The sequence below is a fragment of the Brienomyrus brachyistius genome, chromosome 6, assembly GCF_023856365.1.
Source record: "Brienomyrus brachyistius isolate T26 chromosome 6, BBRACH_0.4, whole genome shotgun sequence".
In the NCBI taxonomy this organism is placed as follows: Eukaryota; Metazoa; Chordata; class Actinopteri; order Osteoglossiformes; family Mormyridae; genus Brienomyrus; species Brienomyrus brachyistius.
This window is the reverse complement of record NC_064538.1, coordinates 15,714,072-15,733,018: the sequence shown is the minus strand read 5'-3', so window position 1 is coordinate 15,733,018 and position 18,947 is coordinate 15,714,072. Positions and strand designations below refer to the sequence as shown.

General features: G+C 44.2%; 1 protein-coding gene across 2 annotated transcripts; it reads right to left on the bottom strand.

Annotated features, from left to right (window-relative positions):
* Positions 1-1,722: 1,722 nt before the first annotated feature.
* bcl2l1 (BCL2 like 1) lies at positions 1,723-17,573 on the bottom strand. 2 transcript variants are annotated; one of them, XM_049016030.1, is made up of 3 exons: positions 17,390-17,573; positions 14,917-15,630; positions 1,723-2,249 (listed from the first exon to the last, which is right to left on the bottom strand). In XM_049016030.1, exons 2-3 carry the CDS (start codon positions 15,484-15,486, stop codon positions 2,106-2,108), a joined length of 714 nt encoding a protein of 237 aa, XP_048871987.1. In that variant the 5' UTR covers positions 15,487-15,630; positions 17,390-17,573; the 3' UTR covers positions 1,723-2,105. The 2 variants fall into 2 exon arrangements, with proteins under 2 accessions (XP_048871987.1, XP_048871988.1); XM_049016031.1 differs by lacking the exon at positions 17,390-17,573 and adding an exon at positions 16,503-16,722.
* Between the last annotated feature and the right edge of the window lie 1,374 nt (positions 17,574-18,947).

Sequence of the window (18,947 nt, the reverse complement as noted above, 5' to 3'; positions counted from 1 at the left end):
AATTTGGTTGGCTACAAGGCAAACCTTGAATATGTTAAAGTTTTCAATTAATGGACACCTTCACCCATGAGGACCCAATCATGCAAATTTTTATATTCATTTTATACACTTTGGTCTGATTGGGCTCACTGAGTTACTCTCTCAGAAACTGGTCTGTATTTACTGCAGCCGTTTAATGCTCTGTATGAGAATAGCTGTGTTTCTTACTTTTACTTATAAGGGAGTAGTTTGGGTGTTTGGACATAGAGTGCATACTACAATTTTTAGGATATCCATACACTTAGCTGAAATCTAAATATGAAATTCATCTTTGGAGTAGTTTATTTTACATATGAGCAAAACAAGTAGAAAATTACATGTAGCTGAAAGGGTTAAGTGTCTAGAAAGGACTGCTAGCTAAAAAGCAATCAAACATGTTGACTGATTGTTTACTGTAGGCGTTGTCAGTTCCTTGATTATAGCGAATGTGCAGGGGTGTTCCATTTGATGTGTGTCCCTCTCCCTCTTCCGCAGAAAAGCCAATTGTGTGACATTATCTCATACATCAGTGGAACATTTCTGGAGCAAAAGGGAAAATGGTTATGCAGGAACAGAGAGAAAATGTGTGCAACTAATGCAGAATCACTGGTGTGGGCAGTAGAAACAGGTTCATACATTAGAAGGTTCATGGTAACAAGATAATTGCTTGGGAGTTTTAGTGTAAATGTTTCTGGGCTTAACCATCTTATCGTGGCGACTCTCAGGCCATTACTGTCTAACAGTATTGACCTGTCTTACATTAGTGTGCAGTATGTGCAGCTCTCCTGAACACCTTTAATAAAAGGCCATACAGTGTCTGCCAGCTTCTGGCACTGTCACAATCGTTTCATTAATTAAGACTTAAAAATATAACCATGTAACATTTATGAATTTATCAGCCTGTGGAATTCGCTGCTATCTGGTCCTCTTGTGTTTTTACCTCCAAATGACAGAGCATTGTATGGGGAAGACAGTTTGCAACGGATCGAGGCAAAGGGAAGGTCAGGCAGTTACAACTCTATAATGTACAGCGTGTACTGTCAGGAATGCACTTCCCTAAAGAACGAATAATTCCAAGCTGTGTTACTTTTGATGAATGTACCTCTATGTACAATTCAATCCTAATATTGCTGTGCTTTATTTATATACATGTCCAAAAGTATGTGGACATCAGCTTGTCCACCATGAATTCAGTCAGCCTATTGTTTCTATAATAGCCTCCCTTCTAGGAAGGCTTTCCATTAGATGTTGGAACAATGCTGGTGAGATTTATGAAAATTTCAAGTTACAAATGGCCGTTCGGAATGTAACTTGTTTGTAAGTAAAGGAGGGTCTGTATATTATTGTAAACAAATGAATAAAGAAATGATTGTTACAAAACCAGTAATTTTGCAATATTCTTACTGAAATAGCAAGCGTTCCAAGACTTTCTGTGAGCGCTGTATGCTCTAAAAATCTACCCCCCTAAACACACATTTTCCTAATTTTGAAATACAGCCATCTAGTTTTATTTACAGATAAAAACAAACCCTCCACAACCCAACCGTTCAAAAATCATGATGCTGAATATATTGTTTTCCTCAGACTTATTCACCTGCTGCACTCAACTTCTATCCCAATAAAAAAATCTTTATTTCATTCCACTAGAATGTCTTGCCAAGAATAAAAACAAGTTAGTCACACTGAAAGAGCTATGAAACCAAATCTCTGACACCACCAACTTTTATTTTTTCGTTTTGATTAGTTTTCCATTCTTTGAATATGGCAAAACATATAGAACTTTTATAGAACCAACAATTGAGCAAAGGGGAAAGAAAAGAAGAAATCATTTTGCCCAAATATGTTTTTTTCTTTTTAATTTGATTCCATTGATGTATATATCAATGACGTGGACTGTAGTTATAGGAAATCTGGTGATGATCTGAAGATGCTGATGGACGACTACTCAGATGAGTTCACCTTGTGTAATCTGATCATTGAGTTAGTCCTCAGTGCATGAGGCTGCAGGAGAAATACGTAAACAGGACAATACTTGGCAAATTCCTTCATGTTAGATGGGGTGTCTGGGTGGTGGTGCTGACTGTCTCTCACAGGCGCTTCTGAGCAATGAGAGAGCCCACAACAACTCCAGTGATGAGCGTCATCCCAGCTAACAGCCACTTTTTGAAGTTCTCTTGGGACCTCCTGCTCTCAGCTGCTGCGTCCTTCCCAAAGATTTCAGCAAACCGGTCCTAAAAACAACAAAAAAAAAGGGGGGGGGGGTAGACAGGATGCTTACCAGCTGACCTTGCACTTTTATTCCTGGAGAAATACCATTTCGAGACCTGAATCTAACTCATTGAAGCCAGATTCTTGTAGGGTTTCACTGAATCATACACTGACCAATATACAATACTTGTGGAAAGGACATTTATGAGTTTTAAAATTTTTGCATCTTTGACGTAGCTAGGACAAAATTGGGAATTTTGTTGCTTTTTTCCATTTATATGCAATTCAATTTCTTTTTGTATAGCGCCTTTCACAACAGAGCTGTCCCAAGGCCCTTTACATGGATGTGTTGTGATACATTACATTTATATTATATTTATACTGTTCACAAGAGTTACTTAGTGTTAGCTATATTTATCTGGTAAACAAGGAGACTTGATCTGGGCCGGCCTTGTTCAAAATTCAGTTTTAGCCATCAAAATCAGACCAAAATAGAGACCACAGTAAAGCACTGCCTGTGCCTGTTAGTATGGGTGAGTTAGAAGAGTCAGTTTTGCCAGAATTGCCAAAATGTCTCAAACAGCAAAATGAAAAACTATCCAGGAAGTCACAAGAAACTCTGAAACATCATCCAGGAATCAATGTGCCTCTCCTGCTTTATGAAAAGTCAGTGTCCATGACTCTACCATCAGAAAAACTAATAAATTGGGTAATGTGGCTGAGTAACAGCTCACCAAGAACACAAACTATAGTCACAATCCAGTATTAGTTCTGGAAGAATGTTGTAGGAGATAGTGAGGTAAAGTACACCTACTATCAGTTCAATGGATTTATAAGTGAAGAACCACATTTACCAGCAATAACTGGAAGTAATCATTTTCTGTACCAAAAATGATCAAATTGACATAAATTTGGAAAAATTTTGCCCCCCTCTTCCTTATGACATTAGTTCAGTTCACTGGGTCCCTTAAGGTCTCATCACAAATTTCAATGGGGCTGAGGACTTTTTTAAAATCTTAATTTTTTGCAGCCAATCAGAAGTAGATTTTCTGGTGTCCTTGAGATCATTGTCCTGTTGCATAACCTAATTTCAGCCAGGCATTAGCTGCCGAACAGATGGCTTAACATTTGCCTACAGAATCCTTTGGTTAAAAAAAGGAATTCATGGTCAACTGAGTGACGGCATGGTGTTCCTTGTGCTTTGGCTGCCAAATAAGTCCGACTCAACATCTTCCCACCACTGTGCATCATAGCCGATATGAGGTGCCTGTGTTATTACACTTCATGCAGATTTTGCCAAATATGCCAAGGTACATTATAACCAAATATATCTGCTTTTGTCTCATCTGCTCAAAGAACAGAAATCATCTGATTTGTTCATATACAACACTGTAAACCTACACTATGCTGCCATGTTCTTTTTGGAGAAGAGGGCCTTTCTACTGGCTACCTTTCAACAACACCATGAAGAGGGCCTTTCTGCTGGCTACCCTTCCAACAACACCATGAAGAGGGCCTTTCTGTTGGCTACCCTTCCAACAACACCATGAAGAGGGCCTTTCTGCTAAATACCTTTGAACAACACCATGAAGAGGGCCTTTCTGTTGGCTACCCTTTCAACAACACATTCTTCATTCATTTCTGAACGCAGAGGCATGAACTTTAACATTTAAGATGAGGGTTTCTCAGGCATCTTTAATGGACCATGAAACTGGTAGGAAAATGTAGTTTGGCCCAAATTGGGTGGCCACGCAAGAATTTCCCTGATTGGGACACCCCCCCCGGTTGGCGAAATTTACCAAGGGGACACCCCTGGTTAAAGTGATATACCAAGGGGGGCCCTTCTGCTGAAAGAATGAAGAATAGCCAGTCCTTGTTGGGAAGGGAAACAAACTTCTGGGGAAGGCTGACAACTGTCTTGAATGTTCTCCATTTGTAAATAATACATCTCCCTTTAAAATTATGGATTTCAGTTTATTTGGAAATGGCCCAAACAACCCTTCCTAGATTGATAAGCAGCAACAAATGTTTCTCTGAGGTCATTGCTGATGTTTCCCCTTTGGCATGGTATTAACACAAACTTCAAAGTTTCAGACTAACAAATGGCAAAAGTTCTGCTTATATACTGTAGAGGTACTCATACTTCCTAATGATGAACTAATCAAGTGCAATAGAATACCATCACCTAGATGTTAAGCAGCTTCTTTATTCCTATGGAAGCAGGGAGGGTGTACTTTTGCCACTTGGCTTCTGCATTTTTGGCTTCCTTTTGTTAAATAACTAACATACTGAAGTCCGTTATGTGTTGTTTGTTATCGCAGACTGATTTTTCAAGCTGAAAAGGATCAAACGATGGCTATTTATTTCATGATATGTAAAACTTGAATCGAAAGAGGGTGTACTGTTATTTTAACATCACTATAAATGTTATACATGGTAAAAAAGAAAACTTGCACTACACAGTAAGAGCATAGGCAAAAGGTCAGAAAGGATGGGGGCATTTTCATGGCGTAGGGAGACTCTGCTGCTTGAGGAGCTGGAGGAGATGCCATCAATGAAAAAAATGAATGAATACTGAATGATGGACCATCTGTCTCTGAGCTGAAACTGAAGAAAAGCTCGGTCTTGCAGGGAGACGGCAACAACATTTAGACATTTACAACGGATGGAAAATGAGTTCAACTATTTTGCACTGATATGATTTTGAACAGAGATTGAGACTCAAACCTCACGGTTTATAGTGAGACTTGACACAGCAGAGGTGGAAATTTCAGGTTCAGAAAGTAAGACCAAAATTTTCTTTCAATCAACCAGCTGAGTATAAAGAGTCACAGTTACGGAGTAACTCAACTGGTTGGCTGAAACAAAATTTTGTTCTAGATTTTTACTTTCTTGACTTGAGTTTATGCAGGTTGCCAAGTGAGCCAAAAAGTCTCCATGGCACTGTGAGAGATGGAGCAATGACTTCAGGAAGAGGTCTGGTTGCAGTAATTGCTGCAAAGTGGTATATCCGGATACTGACTTTAATGGGGCAATTATTTTTTCACATAGGGACACTGTGGGTGGCAGAACAGTCTTTACTAAATAAATGACAACATTTTAGACATAAATTCCCGTTTAACCAGATTCCTTTTTATGTAATATTCAGGATTGGTGGAAGGTATAACAACATTCACCATGAGCAAGGTGCCAAAGAGTCAAACAGGATTATGCTGCAGTATCAGGTTCCTGTGATCTTCAGACAGCCCTCTCCATGCAGACAGAGCACCGCACACATTACAACACCATGGACCAGAAGAGCACTAATAATGGCTATATCTCAGGTATTAGCAATTCTATTAAAATTATAGGAATTCTATTAAAAGCAGTCAGTACACAACAGTGCTCACAAACAGCTTGCATCCCTTGGCAGAAGATTTGGCACATTCTCCATGCCATCGCATATGAGGGTCCGTCGGAGTCCCCGCCAACGGAAGAAAGTGACATGCTGATCTTGGCAGCTCTCCCCATGCCCTGTCGCACACAGAAGGGCCCAAGAGCGGCCCTGTAAGGCCGCGAAGTACGATGGCTTTGACTCATGCAAGCCGCCCCCGTGAGACGAGCGTGGTCGTTTCTCAGAAATCAGACGAAGGTGTTTGTGGAAGGCCGTTCCGAGAAGTGGGGGCTACGGCCGCGTGGAAGCGGGGTGATAACGGGCAGACGGGGCTTTATCGAGGCTGGAGTATTGTGCAAGTTTTTTTAGATCGGCACGTCACGTCAATCTTTGAAAAAAAGCGATCATATCCGTAACTCAAGTGTCTCTGGAATTTTTTGGTACTTCAAAAAGACATATTCAATTCAATTCACTTTATTTTTATATAGTGCCTTTCACCACAGAGTCGTCCCAAAGCACTTCACATGGATGTGTTGTGATACACAAAACATCATGAGAGAGATACGGAACGGGGAAAAGGAAGGAAAGAAATTAAATGAAGACATATGGCCTTCACATTACACACTGCAGACGATGGCATCTGTTTGGAGCCCGTCCACCTGCAGTTTACAGCTGATGCGGTGCCGCTCACCATGATACCTGATGGGGAAGCAGACGCGGTCAGGAGGAGTGAAATACCAGGTAGATTAAGCCAGTGGCTGAAAAACACGGGGCTTTCAGCAAAGGAGGGGACACCTGCAGCCACAGGCTAGGCTCCTCAGAGTGTCGTGGCCGGTGTGTTGGACCAGCTGGCGGATTGTCTCCACTGCTTTTTCAAATAGAAACCACACAGCCCATCGGTATGATCAGCACTACATCACGCTAATCACAGCATGGCTTCATATTCTTCCTTATTTTCCATGATTGTATTCAACCCACGCCCCCCTCTTTCTCATGGTGGGGGGCCGTATACCGTTACTCCTGTTAATTTACAACCCCGGCAGGCTCACCTGCTTATCCGTCTGTTAGCGGGCTCAGCCGTCCCGCATCAGGTGAACGCCTGCCCAGACCTGCCTGCTTCGCCAAGCCCGGTCCCCGAGCCGCATGCACCAATGGGAGTGGCCTCATGGGGGCACGCCACGGGAGCATCTGTCTGCTGTCTGTCAGGGTGGCGGCGGCCATTCGGAATGACCCCCCACAGAGCGGATTCACGAAACACATGCCTGGGCACATTGGCGAAAAAATTAAACGAAGAAGGCCCCTGGAGCTTTCAGGAGCGTCGCTCATCAGCGAGTCAATCAAGCGAAAAACACAAACAGCCCTAACCTTAAGTAACCAAACAAAATACAAAACTTTTGACGTTTAGGCGTTTTAGATTTGAACTTTTATAAAATTGAGCTTTGCCTTGTGAATGGTCCCCACGTTAAAATAATATGTCAATAATAACATTTTGAGGTTATCAATCACATTTTTATCATATTTGGTTCCCACAACGTAATATACACATAATTCCCCCCCCCTACACTCACAGGTTTATAATTATATCATTGTGGGGACTCTCAATTAATTTATTTGGGGAAAACTCTAATCCCAGCCCTAACCTTGACCATAAGTAACCAAACTAAATGAGACTTTTGGCATTTTTATTATTTTGACTGCATTCACAGATCTTTGTCGGGACCTGAAAAATGGTTCCCACAACGTCAAAACAACAAGTTTTTGGTCCCCACAATGTAATATAAACTTAATCCACACACACTTACTTTACTTTTACTCCCCCTCCAAATAACATATGTATCATGATCTTGAACACAGAGGGAACTGCAGGTGGCTATGATCTAAATACAGAATTTTAACGCCAGGCGGTTCAGCATTTATATTTAAATTACTGAATGAATGCAGTTTACTTTGAGCCCAAAGGAGCGTGCAGCCTTCATGGCTAAAAAGTGAAGCAGTGTGGGGATGTGAAAGCCTGGTGGGAAAGCTCTGCCCCCCACCCGCTCTTCACGCACACCTGAAGAGTCCTCCACTCGGAACGCTAACAGTGTGTCTTCTGATCTGGGTCGCCATCTGTTAGAAAGGGCGTGACCCAGCCCCGGCAATCCCCACGCCCCGCAAATCGAGGTCCACGTGCAGCCCTGACGCAAGGGTGGCTCTCTATCACTCCTCCCCCCCGGGCACAAAACCGGGCAACCAAGCCACCCTGCCCTTTGTTCAGCCTCATTCACGTCTACCAGGTGCCCAGATGACCTGTATCTATAAATAACCGGATGGATTTTTTTCCCACTTTCCCGTGTTCTGGCTCAGACGTCAGCCACAGCAGCAGGTGTTTTCCAACGCACCGTCTTTTGCTGCTCAGTGAAACCCAGGGAGAGCTGGGGGATTTTTTTGTGCCACCAGTTTCAGGACCTGTTTTTATGTCCAACATGAGTGTTTGAAATTACCAGCAGATTTCCAAGTAACTTTATGTCACAAAACCACCTGTCACAAGCCTGAATTTCTGCTGCACATACAACATGTCAAGGCAGAATGGGGGGGGGGGGGGGTAAAGTTAAAAGATAGCTGCGGTTATTTCTGCAGAGGTATCGTACTTTTATGTAAAAGACAGACCCGTGGACCTGTCCCATCAGTAACCTCCAGTTTGACACGGCTGTGTGCGGCACCGTCTGTTTGCCAGCTGTGTGCACAGCACTCTGCAATTCTGCAGTCATACCTGCACCTTCCTGTGTGTTTATATGACATAGCTGCTCATCATACGGGAGTCACTGTCACGCTCAGGGCAGGCAGGCGGGGGCTTTTGCAATCGACTCGGGTATCACACGCCAGGGAAACACCCTTCGGTAAACTGCAAAGGGGAGCTCATAAACAGAGATGCGGGAAACTGAGGTGATTTTCAGAACCTGGTCCTCTTTGTTCCTCATATTTCCAATGTTAATCAGAACAATTCTGTCGTCTGCAACAAGGAGGAGCCGTACGTTGCAGTCACAGGTAGTTAATTCCCCAGGACCTGCTCCAAGCACAGCCATATCCCCGACCCTCCTGTGGGAAAGGCTGCCATCTGCCAGTCCGCAGGGAGGGGATGGCACACAGAGAGGCAGGGGAGGGAGGCAGGTAGGGACAGAGGTGGAGGAGAACCTGAGGGTAACGAAGACAGAACAACAGAGTGACTGGGGTGTGCGGGAGGGAATGAGGAAAAGGGAGACGATGGAAACTCTGACAGCACAAAGGGATGTAATCAGGACAGCAACATCACGGTTCACCAGGCAGGTCGCCATCAGCACCGCAGCCCTTCACATCTGACCCAACAAACATGCCCAGCTGCTGGGCTAATCTCATTGGTTACTGCCACACACAGCTAGTAACTAGTCACCTGCACCCGTGTTCGGGTAGAGGAAGGTCACTTTTGATGGCCTGCCCCTCCCTGCAGCACCACCCATTCCCGTTAGACATGCTCGCTGGGCCTAGTTCCTCCTCCACTTTCTCCCCCATCGCCTCACCCGGGGAAGTGTTGCACCGTCTCCACCTCTCAGGAGATGCTATTTTTAGGCACAACGGAGAGGTGGAGGGGGCCCACCTCAGCAGGAAGCATGAGACAACACAGATACAGGCCACAGTGGGGGTGTAGAGGTGTAAGGGTGCAACCCACGGGGGTTTGCAGGGGAGAGGCATTAGCTGAGAGGCCCAACCTGCAAGTCGGTCCTTCCCCATGGCTTTCTGATGTCAGATGGACATGCACACGCACACACTGGTGCACATGCAACCCTGGCCCAGTGCTGCCACTGGCACGGAAAAGCTCACAAACCAAGCTATATGCCACACTACAGCCTAGCCAGGCAGCAAAATTGCACCCAGTCACAGACCCACCAATTATTCCTTCAGCAGCCACTGAAACACAAAAGGGGAAAAAAAGCTCAGTTATTTGACATTTTTTTCTGAGCTGGCATGGACAGGGCACCCCCAGACCTCATAAGTAGAGTGCACCCCCGTCCACCCCAGCAGTGGTATGGCCCGGCCTCGCTCTCACAGCCCGCCTTGTTTACTGAGGATAAATCTGGAGAAGGCTCCGAATGAGACCATCTGCTACCTGCCATTTTCTCACACTGCCGGAGAGCCCTGCCAGGTCTCGGGAGCAGCCGCTGCCGCAGAGTCACGATTACACAGTAAAAATGGCGAGGACCGAAAAGCAGGGAGAGTGACGGGGTCTTGTACAAAATTTTAGGAAAATTTTTAACCACCGATAATCACTGCCTGCTGCAAATAATTATGTGTAAGATTTGTTGCAAAAATCGATTGTTTGAGAAAAAACCAACATCTTAAATCCGACTGACTACATGTGCTGGGCAGTCCTCTGCCAAATTGCCTTATTGATCAGTAATGGGGAGCTCAGGTATGGAGGGGCCAGCATCAGCCTTGTCAATACTGATTTCTTCCCCAATGCGACAATGCAACGGAAATATAAAGTCCATTGATGGCCGCCATGGCAGTCAGGTGCCTGTCCTCAGAGACCCATCAGTGTCAGGGATCTCTGTGGCTGCAGAGTAGATTAAGAAATGCCGAGGCGCTCTCTTGGCGGTACGTTGCCACATGGCCCTTGCGGGCTGCTGGTCAGAGCGGACACGCAAGAGCAGCTGCCACATAGCCCCAAGGCTCGTGGCGCAATGCGGACCTACGCCACACTCGTGTGCATGCGCATGTGCCCAAAGCAGGAGATGCCTTTCGTACAGGCATCCAATGTATCCACCCATGGTCAGATCAGGAAGGTGAGTGAGGGAAGAAATGGGGGGTGGGGGGATGGCACCCACAATGCCCCCCAGAGTGTCATCTCTCATCCCATGATTAAGGACAGTCTAATGGGGTGGGGTCCTCACTAAACGATGTTGAGGGTTACTGTGACACAGATACTGGGGGGGGGGGGGGGGCAGGGATACACCACAGGACACCGAGAACCAAGACAGTGAGAAAAAAAGCTGTTCCTGTCTTGTCATAAACGATCCTGAACAAGCAGGGGTCCCCATGCCACTCTTAGTGCCACTCAAAGACCACATCTGCCAGCAAATGGCATTTGTCCCTCAGGGACGAATAAAGTTTTTTGAATTGAATTGAATTGAATAAAGGCTGCCTGTCCTCAACTCAACCCATCATAAGCATATATGCTTAAACTGTGACAAAAGCAGTTTGTGTCTTATCAGAAACCGGGGTCAGGAGGGTATTATCTCAGGCATGAGAGGAATGTACTTCCTGTTAGCACAGCGACAGGAGATGCCAAATGACCTGGAAGGTCCAACTGCTCTCCTGTCACCAGAAAGCAGCTACTTGTGAGGGCCACTAATGGGCAAATGGGGGGCAAAACAAGCCAAAAACAAAAACAGCAGAAACTCAACAGCAGCACGTGCAGAACAATAGCAATGTCACAGTTCAGCAGATGAACCCCCCTCCCCCCCATGTCGCTCTTTTGACGGGGGGGGGAGGGTCGTCTTCCATTAATAAACACAGGCCTTGTTGGCACGTCAACCAGGCCCCGTAGCACACCTGCATGGCTGCGAAGTTCACAGCTGCCAACGGCCATGCATGTGTGTGCATGTGCATGGAAATGCGACGGCTTCGGTGTGTCGCAGAAGACACGTGCTGACAGAAAAGGCCAACTGACTGAATTGTTCAGACAATCCCCCCCCGCGCTACAGTGAAAGCATGAGGACAGTGACGGGCTTCCCGCCAGCAACACGGGAAAGTACCGTGCTTCTGTAGAGCGCCCCACCTCCCACCAGAATAACCAACGGGGGAAGAATACTGAGGACGTGTAGCCAACCAGGGGGGAGTCCCGCAGGCTGCAGTGCCGAGCACCTACCTCAGTCATCTCCATCCATCATAACCCATGTCTTCCTTGCCAATGTCTACTACAGTACCTTTCGTTTTCTCTCACTGTCCATGGGCTTGTTATTAGGCCGTTGTGTGTGTGCATGCTGCTTTGCATGCTTTCATCACATCTGGAATAATGAGCACTCGTTCCCTCAAATTCATTATAAGTCTACTACTACTACCACTACTACTACCACCACTACTACATTTCCATTGTACAGAGCTTTTCAAGAATCCAAAGACAAGACGACATGGCAAGTATTCCGAAACACATTCAGGAGCTTCTGCGAGTGCACATACAGTAAGTCACATAATCACATATATAGTAAGTGACAGTGAGTATGTGACTGGGCCCAGCATGTTGTCTGTCACCTCAAGGCAAGCCAAACCACAGCAGACGAGGAACAGGAAGCACATCTCTCACCCACACAAAGAACTGAAATTCACTTCATTCAGTCTTATACTGCACAGGACGGCTGTGCGGCGCCTGTGTCTGGGGCAGGACTTCCATGTCCCAAGGGATGGAAATCACAAAGCAGTTCGATCTCTGTAGACCGGCTGATGGCGGGGATTATCCAACGAGAGCCCCCAGACCCACAACAGAGCCGAGGAGATGACAGGCCCCACCCTCGCTCTCAAAGCCAGCTGCGAAAGAGAGGTCTCCACTCTTTTCACTAGCAGTCTGTGTATTCGCTGTAAGACCGAAATGAATAAACCAGACTTATGGATTAACAATAGTCTGTGAACGGAACAACGGGATAGCAACTCCTGTTTGTTTCTTGGCCAACACGCGAGTTTGGCGTGAGATCTGAAACCAAAGACAGCAGAGCGGGGAAGCCTCTGATGAAGGAGCAGTTTACAATCTGGCATCCTGAACAAAACCTCTTTCAGCTGACGTTTTCTGCCAACAGAAAACAAAGAAGAATAGGCAAAACAAATAGGAAGAATAGATAATAAGATAAAAAGCTATCCATCCAGGCCTCCATCGTAATGCGCCTCGTTGTACAGATCAGTGGAGTTTTTATAAGGATAATCAATTAAGTTTCTAAATCTTTTTCACGTGGTTTTATTTAAAGATTCGCTTTTCTTTGTCATAGAAAAATGTATTTTTTTTTCCCTTTACATTGCTTATAAGAAGATAGGAATGAAAGCTGTGGTTTTGGAATGGATGCTCAGGCGACTAGGATTGTTCATGTTGATTCGATATCAAAAGGTCTCCATATAATGACATGGAGGGTACCAGCCAAAAGTTTAAGTACACCCACTCAAAACCATAATCCTAAGGTCATACATAGAGGAGAGTGTGTCATGGTTTGCAGCTGCTTTGCAGGTGAACAAGAAGATGATCTTTGCAAATCTACAGCAAACTCAACCAGCATGGGTATCATGGAAGACAAGAAAGGTATGGGTACTCACTAATTGAATGACACAAATACCTACTCCAAATTGTGCTGCAACTATCTGGCAAAGGACAACTCAAAGTAATGACCTGGCTAGCCCACTCTCCAGAGCTCAGTACCACAAAGGCACTTGTGGGATGAACTAGACAGAAGAGTCAGAGCAAAATAAACCACATGCAGGCGACAACTGTTAGAACCTTTGCAGGAGAGCTGGGAAGATATGCCAGGTGATATTCTGATTAAATCAAGGCAAATGGGCAAATGATTTTTATACACACACACACACACACACACATACCCTTCGCAGTAGGGGGCACTTAAGTAAATCGGATAAAAGGGTGATGATCTGCAAGTATTTTACGCTTTTAAAACACTAGTAGCACAGCAATTTTCAATCTTTGTAAAAACAGTTTGTAAAAGTTTTGAGAGTTGCATTTAGTGGAAAATCCCAGTAAACAAAATGCACACGATTGTGCGAGACAGCACAATTAATATCAGTGTTTCCCCTACCATTATATTAGGGGGGGCGCCCCGCCCCCCCAACGGAATCTTCCACCCCCCCTTGAAGGTCAAATGAATTTTTAGCTCATTTTATTTTCTATATAGCGCCAGATCACAACAGAAGTCATTTGAGGTTACCTTTCCTATAGAACAGGTCTATACACTGTCCTTTTATTAAGCAAACTGAATAGCCTTATGTTATTTATCATATTTACACAACAGCTTGTCATTTCTTGTCTGTACACGGTCGCCCGCTTACAATTTTCCTCTGCTCTCTGTATCGCGCATGGCGGAGTTCCTCCCCGATGTGAATGCACACAGACATGCGCGCGCACACACAGGTGAGCACACTCCCACCAGCGGACAGAGAGCGCGCGTCGGAAAATATGTCGCGTCAACCACCCGGTCAGAAGTGTAAACTGTGAGAAGGACTTCTCAAACCATGAACAGGGTAATAAATACTTTTCACAATGGGATTTTCTACTTTAAACTACAGTAAAAATCCCGCTTTAGTGGACTCACTTATAACGGAACATCGTCTCTGGGTATAACGGACTTCGGCTATAACGGAGTTTTGCCAGGTCCCTTGATATCCGTTATGAAATGTAGGTGATGCTGTTGCCAGTGGGAGAAAAACTGGGGCACTTTAAGCATTTGCTACTTGCGTATACTAGTTTGGAAAATATTCATATTGAATTGCAAATGCCGCAAAACTGGTTAAAACAAGATGTACAAACGAGGTGGGTTATGTTCCTAGTAGCCTAAATAAAGATTTAGTAGCATCTGATTTTCTCATCTGTACTCGTATTTACCAGCTTAAAAATATTAATATATAAAGTATAAATATACTACGTACATTTATTATATTAAAAGAGTAAAGTAAAAAGAGCTCGTGTCAGAATCTGTATTGGTATCAGCAGTTGTTTATCAGAATCGGATCTGGGAAAAACGTGGATTACCCCATATGCATATATGAAATGCTATGATGCATTTGGTTTACGCACCAATAAACTAGATACAAGTTTGACTCACAAGACATGAAATCTCTTTCCCTGTAATAAATTTCTGCAGTTCAGCCTCCGTGAATCAGTCGAGTGTTTGTATGATTCACCCCCCCATCCCATTTTTGCCTGAAGGCCTTTCTTTTGAAGCCGCTCCTGTTTGTATTTCTGTTTTGGTGATTTAGTCCAACACTACCCCATTCCTGCCTGATAGGAAAAAGAGAAAATATCGCAAACAAGTACTGCAACCAAGTCGCAATGGCAGGCTTCAATTCGCCATCCCAGTTAGAGATGTTCTCACAGGCACTTTGTCTTTTGATAGTACCCATATTATGAACACTTACAACAGCACGAATTGGCTAATACTGTGCAAATGGGTAGGTCAGAACAATATGATGTTCAGTTAATGACTGGGAAGATGGGTGCACCATCAGCATGGATGTTTGGATGAGGCTCTGGACCAGGTGTTCCCTGCTCATGTGGCATTGCCTGTGTGGCATCATTTTGCACCCTCACTCACCCATCCTCCCTGCTGCTGAATCCAGGGCTGGATGTTGTTGTCCAGGTAAACGGTCATCCAGTCAACAATACGATCCACCAGGTGGCCCATCTCCTTCTCCACACACTCAACGCACACGGCCCCGCCAAATGCGAAGAGGCCCACGATGCGGCCCCAGTTGACGCCATCGCGGAACACCTCGTTCATTACACTCTCAAAGCTCTGGTAGGCCGTGGAGGGCGTGATGTGAAGCTGGGAGGAGAGGTCGCTGAAGGCGCGGCTGTAGCGTAGCTCAAACTCGTTGGCAGAATCCCGCAATGCTTCCTTCACCGCCTCCAGGCCTTGTGGAGAGGGGAATGGGGAAGGGAGTGGCTGCTCAGGCACTGGGGACACCTGGCTGCCGGCCCCGCCAGCAATGACCAACCCATTGACGTAAGTTCCTGTCGCCATACCCCCTTCGCTCCCATCGGCCTGACCCGAGCCCTCTGTCCGATCCCTGTCCTCAGGAAGTCCAAAGTGGCCATTGTAGTTCCTCTGGGACAGTTTATACCTTATGTAGTCCATCACCAGTTCTCTGTTGCTGTATGACATTATTTCTTATTCTGTCCTCCTTTTCTTTGTAATCTTAGTCCAACTCAGGCTTCAATGGCCATTCTTCTTTACCTTGTGGATTTTGAACCAGGATTACTTCTATGGAGGGATGGAGGTGGAGGGACTAGCACAGTGGCTCACACCCTGCAGAAAGAAAAACCCACCACAGCAATGAAAGTAAACACTGCACCACATTAGTTACCCATTGACATTATTTACCCAGAGTTCAAATTAAATCTGAGGTCACCACAGAAGCTCATGAATAATGTATGACTCCTATCTCTCCCTTTCTTAATGAGACCATATTCCACCGGCCAGATGGTGAGACTTTTATCACCTGCTGGGACCTGGGTATCTTCCTTTGTAGCTTGGAAATACAGAAAAAGTCCTATCTAGGCCAACACTCATAAGGGATTTTTATACAAGCGCCATCCAACTCAAGTTTTCTAATTCAGACCTGTGAACACACTATACTAAAAAACAGACACCACAAAAGGATGCGTGCTTGCCAGCTGTCAATTACAGTAGCATTGCCTTCCTGATTCTTGGTCCAACATCACAGCAGTATTTTGTACGGAGATCCAGAGCCCGTGATTATCAACCAGTGTAGCTTCCAATCTTTCCTAGTGCTGAAATTTAACCGTTAAGTTTTCATAAAAAATGACATCCCCCCCAGTAACACTATACTGCTAAACAACCATTCGACGTTCACAGTTCGAATAAAACAAAAAGATCGTTTTCACAATGCGCATATTAAGCATTACAACCTTAAATCGTTATTTTCAAACGATTATTACTACGAAAAAACAGGGTACCAGACAAGCCAGTGTTTTAGTTGATCTTCATGAAATACAACGTAAATATATACGGGTGTAGATGTGAAGGACGGAATTTTAAGTTTTTGGTACGCAGAAGAGGCACTTAAAACGCTGTTTATCCTTCGTTTCGTTTAACTAGCGTTGCAAAATATTTAGTATGTTTTACCGCTAAACCCTCTTCGACTTTTTTTTCTTTACCTTAGTTGCAAACAGGCTATATATTTTTCAGGGTCTTGCGCACAGATAAGCGGTCAACTTGCTCCCGGGCAGTATCCCAGCTTTAATATCAGACAATACTAACTTTCGAGGTACTGCACTTAGACGTTTTCAACTAATGACTGCATACAGATAAAAGGCTTCGGCTACTGGTCCACTTGTCCCCATTTATTATGCAACAGACGCGCACGGAGGTCGGGCATTAATTGGTGGCGCGTGATAGAGACATCTCTCCGCTCACCAGGACGATCGTGACCGAACGTTCCGCGAGTCGAATCGCCGACTCTACCGTGGGCGAACATCTCGCGGGCCATGTGATCTTTGGGAAGGAGTCGACAACGATTTCTTCGGCCACATTACATGGCCAACTAAATAGGACGCATTCATAGCTACGATTGTTCTCCAAATAAGGTTAACTAGCCAGACATTGATACAATAAACTACCTGGTCAGCAGGACATCTGTTCTTCTGGGGTATAATTCCTTAAATGAAATAATGAGTTATACTATAATCTACGTCATTATAACTAACACAGCATTACAGCTAACTACAGTTAAGAAGCTAGTCGTGTCCAGCGTGATTTTAGCCCTTGCGACTGTCTTCTGCATTTTACACTTCCCGTAAAGAAAAAAAATCAAAAGTAACAGGTCACCTATGTGTCTTTACTTTGAATTACGAGTATAGTCAGTTATGTCTTATTTTATTTCAGGCTTTAGCGGCTACGTAAACAACTACTACTGTACATGTAGCTAGCTATCTCGCTAATGTTACTACCTTAAGCGGGTTTGTGTACACTGGACGAGCAAAAACTGACAGAAAACGTGTGCAGTGAAAGGATAAATCGCAGCGTAATACAGGCAGTTACTTACTGAAAAAAGTGAGCGTATACTCGAACACATCACATCTTCGACCGTACGATCGTACAACCCCCAATCGCAAGTATTTGGTAATCCGACATTTCTGCTGGGGCTACCAGGGCGGCTACTGTGCGCGGCTCTAGAATCGCATTGGCTGGTTTGGGAAACTCACTTCTCGGATGTCACGCCTACTGCTGTCAAAGACTAGGAATAACTGCAGCAACTGAACGGTTTCTTCCCTAACAGTATGGGTTTTTAATTTGGGAAAGGACGTAGATAGTCGGCCAATTAAACATAAATAGCGAATTAAAGAAACAAAGCAAGCTATACATTATAAAAGGACAACTACTCTAGACTTACCACTTAGCTGCTTGACTACATACGAATCTAGTTGCCATAGAACATCTCAGAGTCAGTGGTTTAAGGATGAATATTTACTTGTAAATAATTAGATTAAAAAATTTAGCTACCGGACACAGATGAAACACGAAATGCATCTCTATGGTAACCTTTGTTATACTGTACAGACAGGCATCCCGCTTCGTGCTGATACGCCCCCCTGCGGCCGTTACACCTAAAAAGGCTATGAAATGAACGGACCTATATACCTAAAGCTAAAAAGATGTAGTACGTTACGGCTCCACACGGTTTTTTCCTGACAAAAAGCTTTAGCAAACTATAAATTAAATAATCCAATTCAAATAAAAGGCACATATGATAAATGCTTCCTTTTTCATGTGGATTAACGAATTTAATTTCGTTTGACATCCAGCTAGGGCAATATCAAAAACCAGTAATCCCTCCTTCCATCCATCCTAGAGTTCTGTAAGCCCAAGTCCAAACATACACTTCAAACTGTTCAAACAAAAACAGAAGAGATCAGAATTAAAAGTTTATTGATTACTTGACCAAATGCCTGAATTATTACATCACGGTTTCTGTATATAGTATATTTTAACTATTTTACACGAACTTTACAGTGTTCTCCATATACTGTATATATATTTATATTTATATATATATATATACCCCTTTTCTCGAGGAAAAAGTAGACATCCACAGATGCAAGGAATGGAATGCTTTTCAAAATATGCACTTCATAAAATCACGTCTTTAAAAAAAATGCGCGTATTGAACTTTGCAGAGTAGCGTGGAAGTAAGGTTCAGCTAAATAAGTATCGTATTCGACTGCACAATGGCATATGTATCAACCGCCGAGCAGTTTCGCGTGCTGTGCAGTTAAGGGTTAATGCATCCACGTTCCCATTCGAATTATACTGGGCCAAGTCCCAAACGTTGGTAATATTTAACATACAATCGAGATATATGAAGCGCCGAGGTTACTTGGTAACAATAAAAGAATGACTGAAGGGGAATTTAGTAAATAAGTTTCAGTCCACCTTGTATAGCTCGACAACAAACTGCGAATCCAGTTCATGACTATTGGAACGTAAACAAACACGTCTGAGTCCCTCAGTTTTATACGCACATCTCACGTTTAAAACTTGGGTTATAAGACCAGAAATTAAAAACTAACAAAGTATATTTAAAATGTAATAGTTCCTTTAGC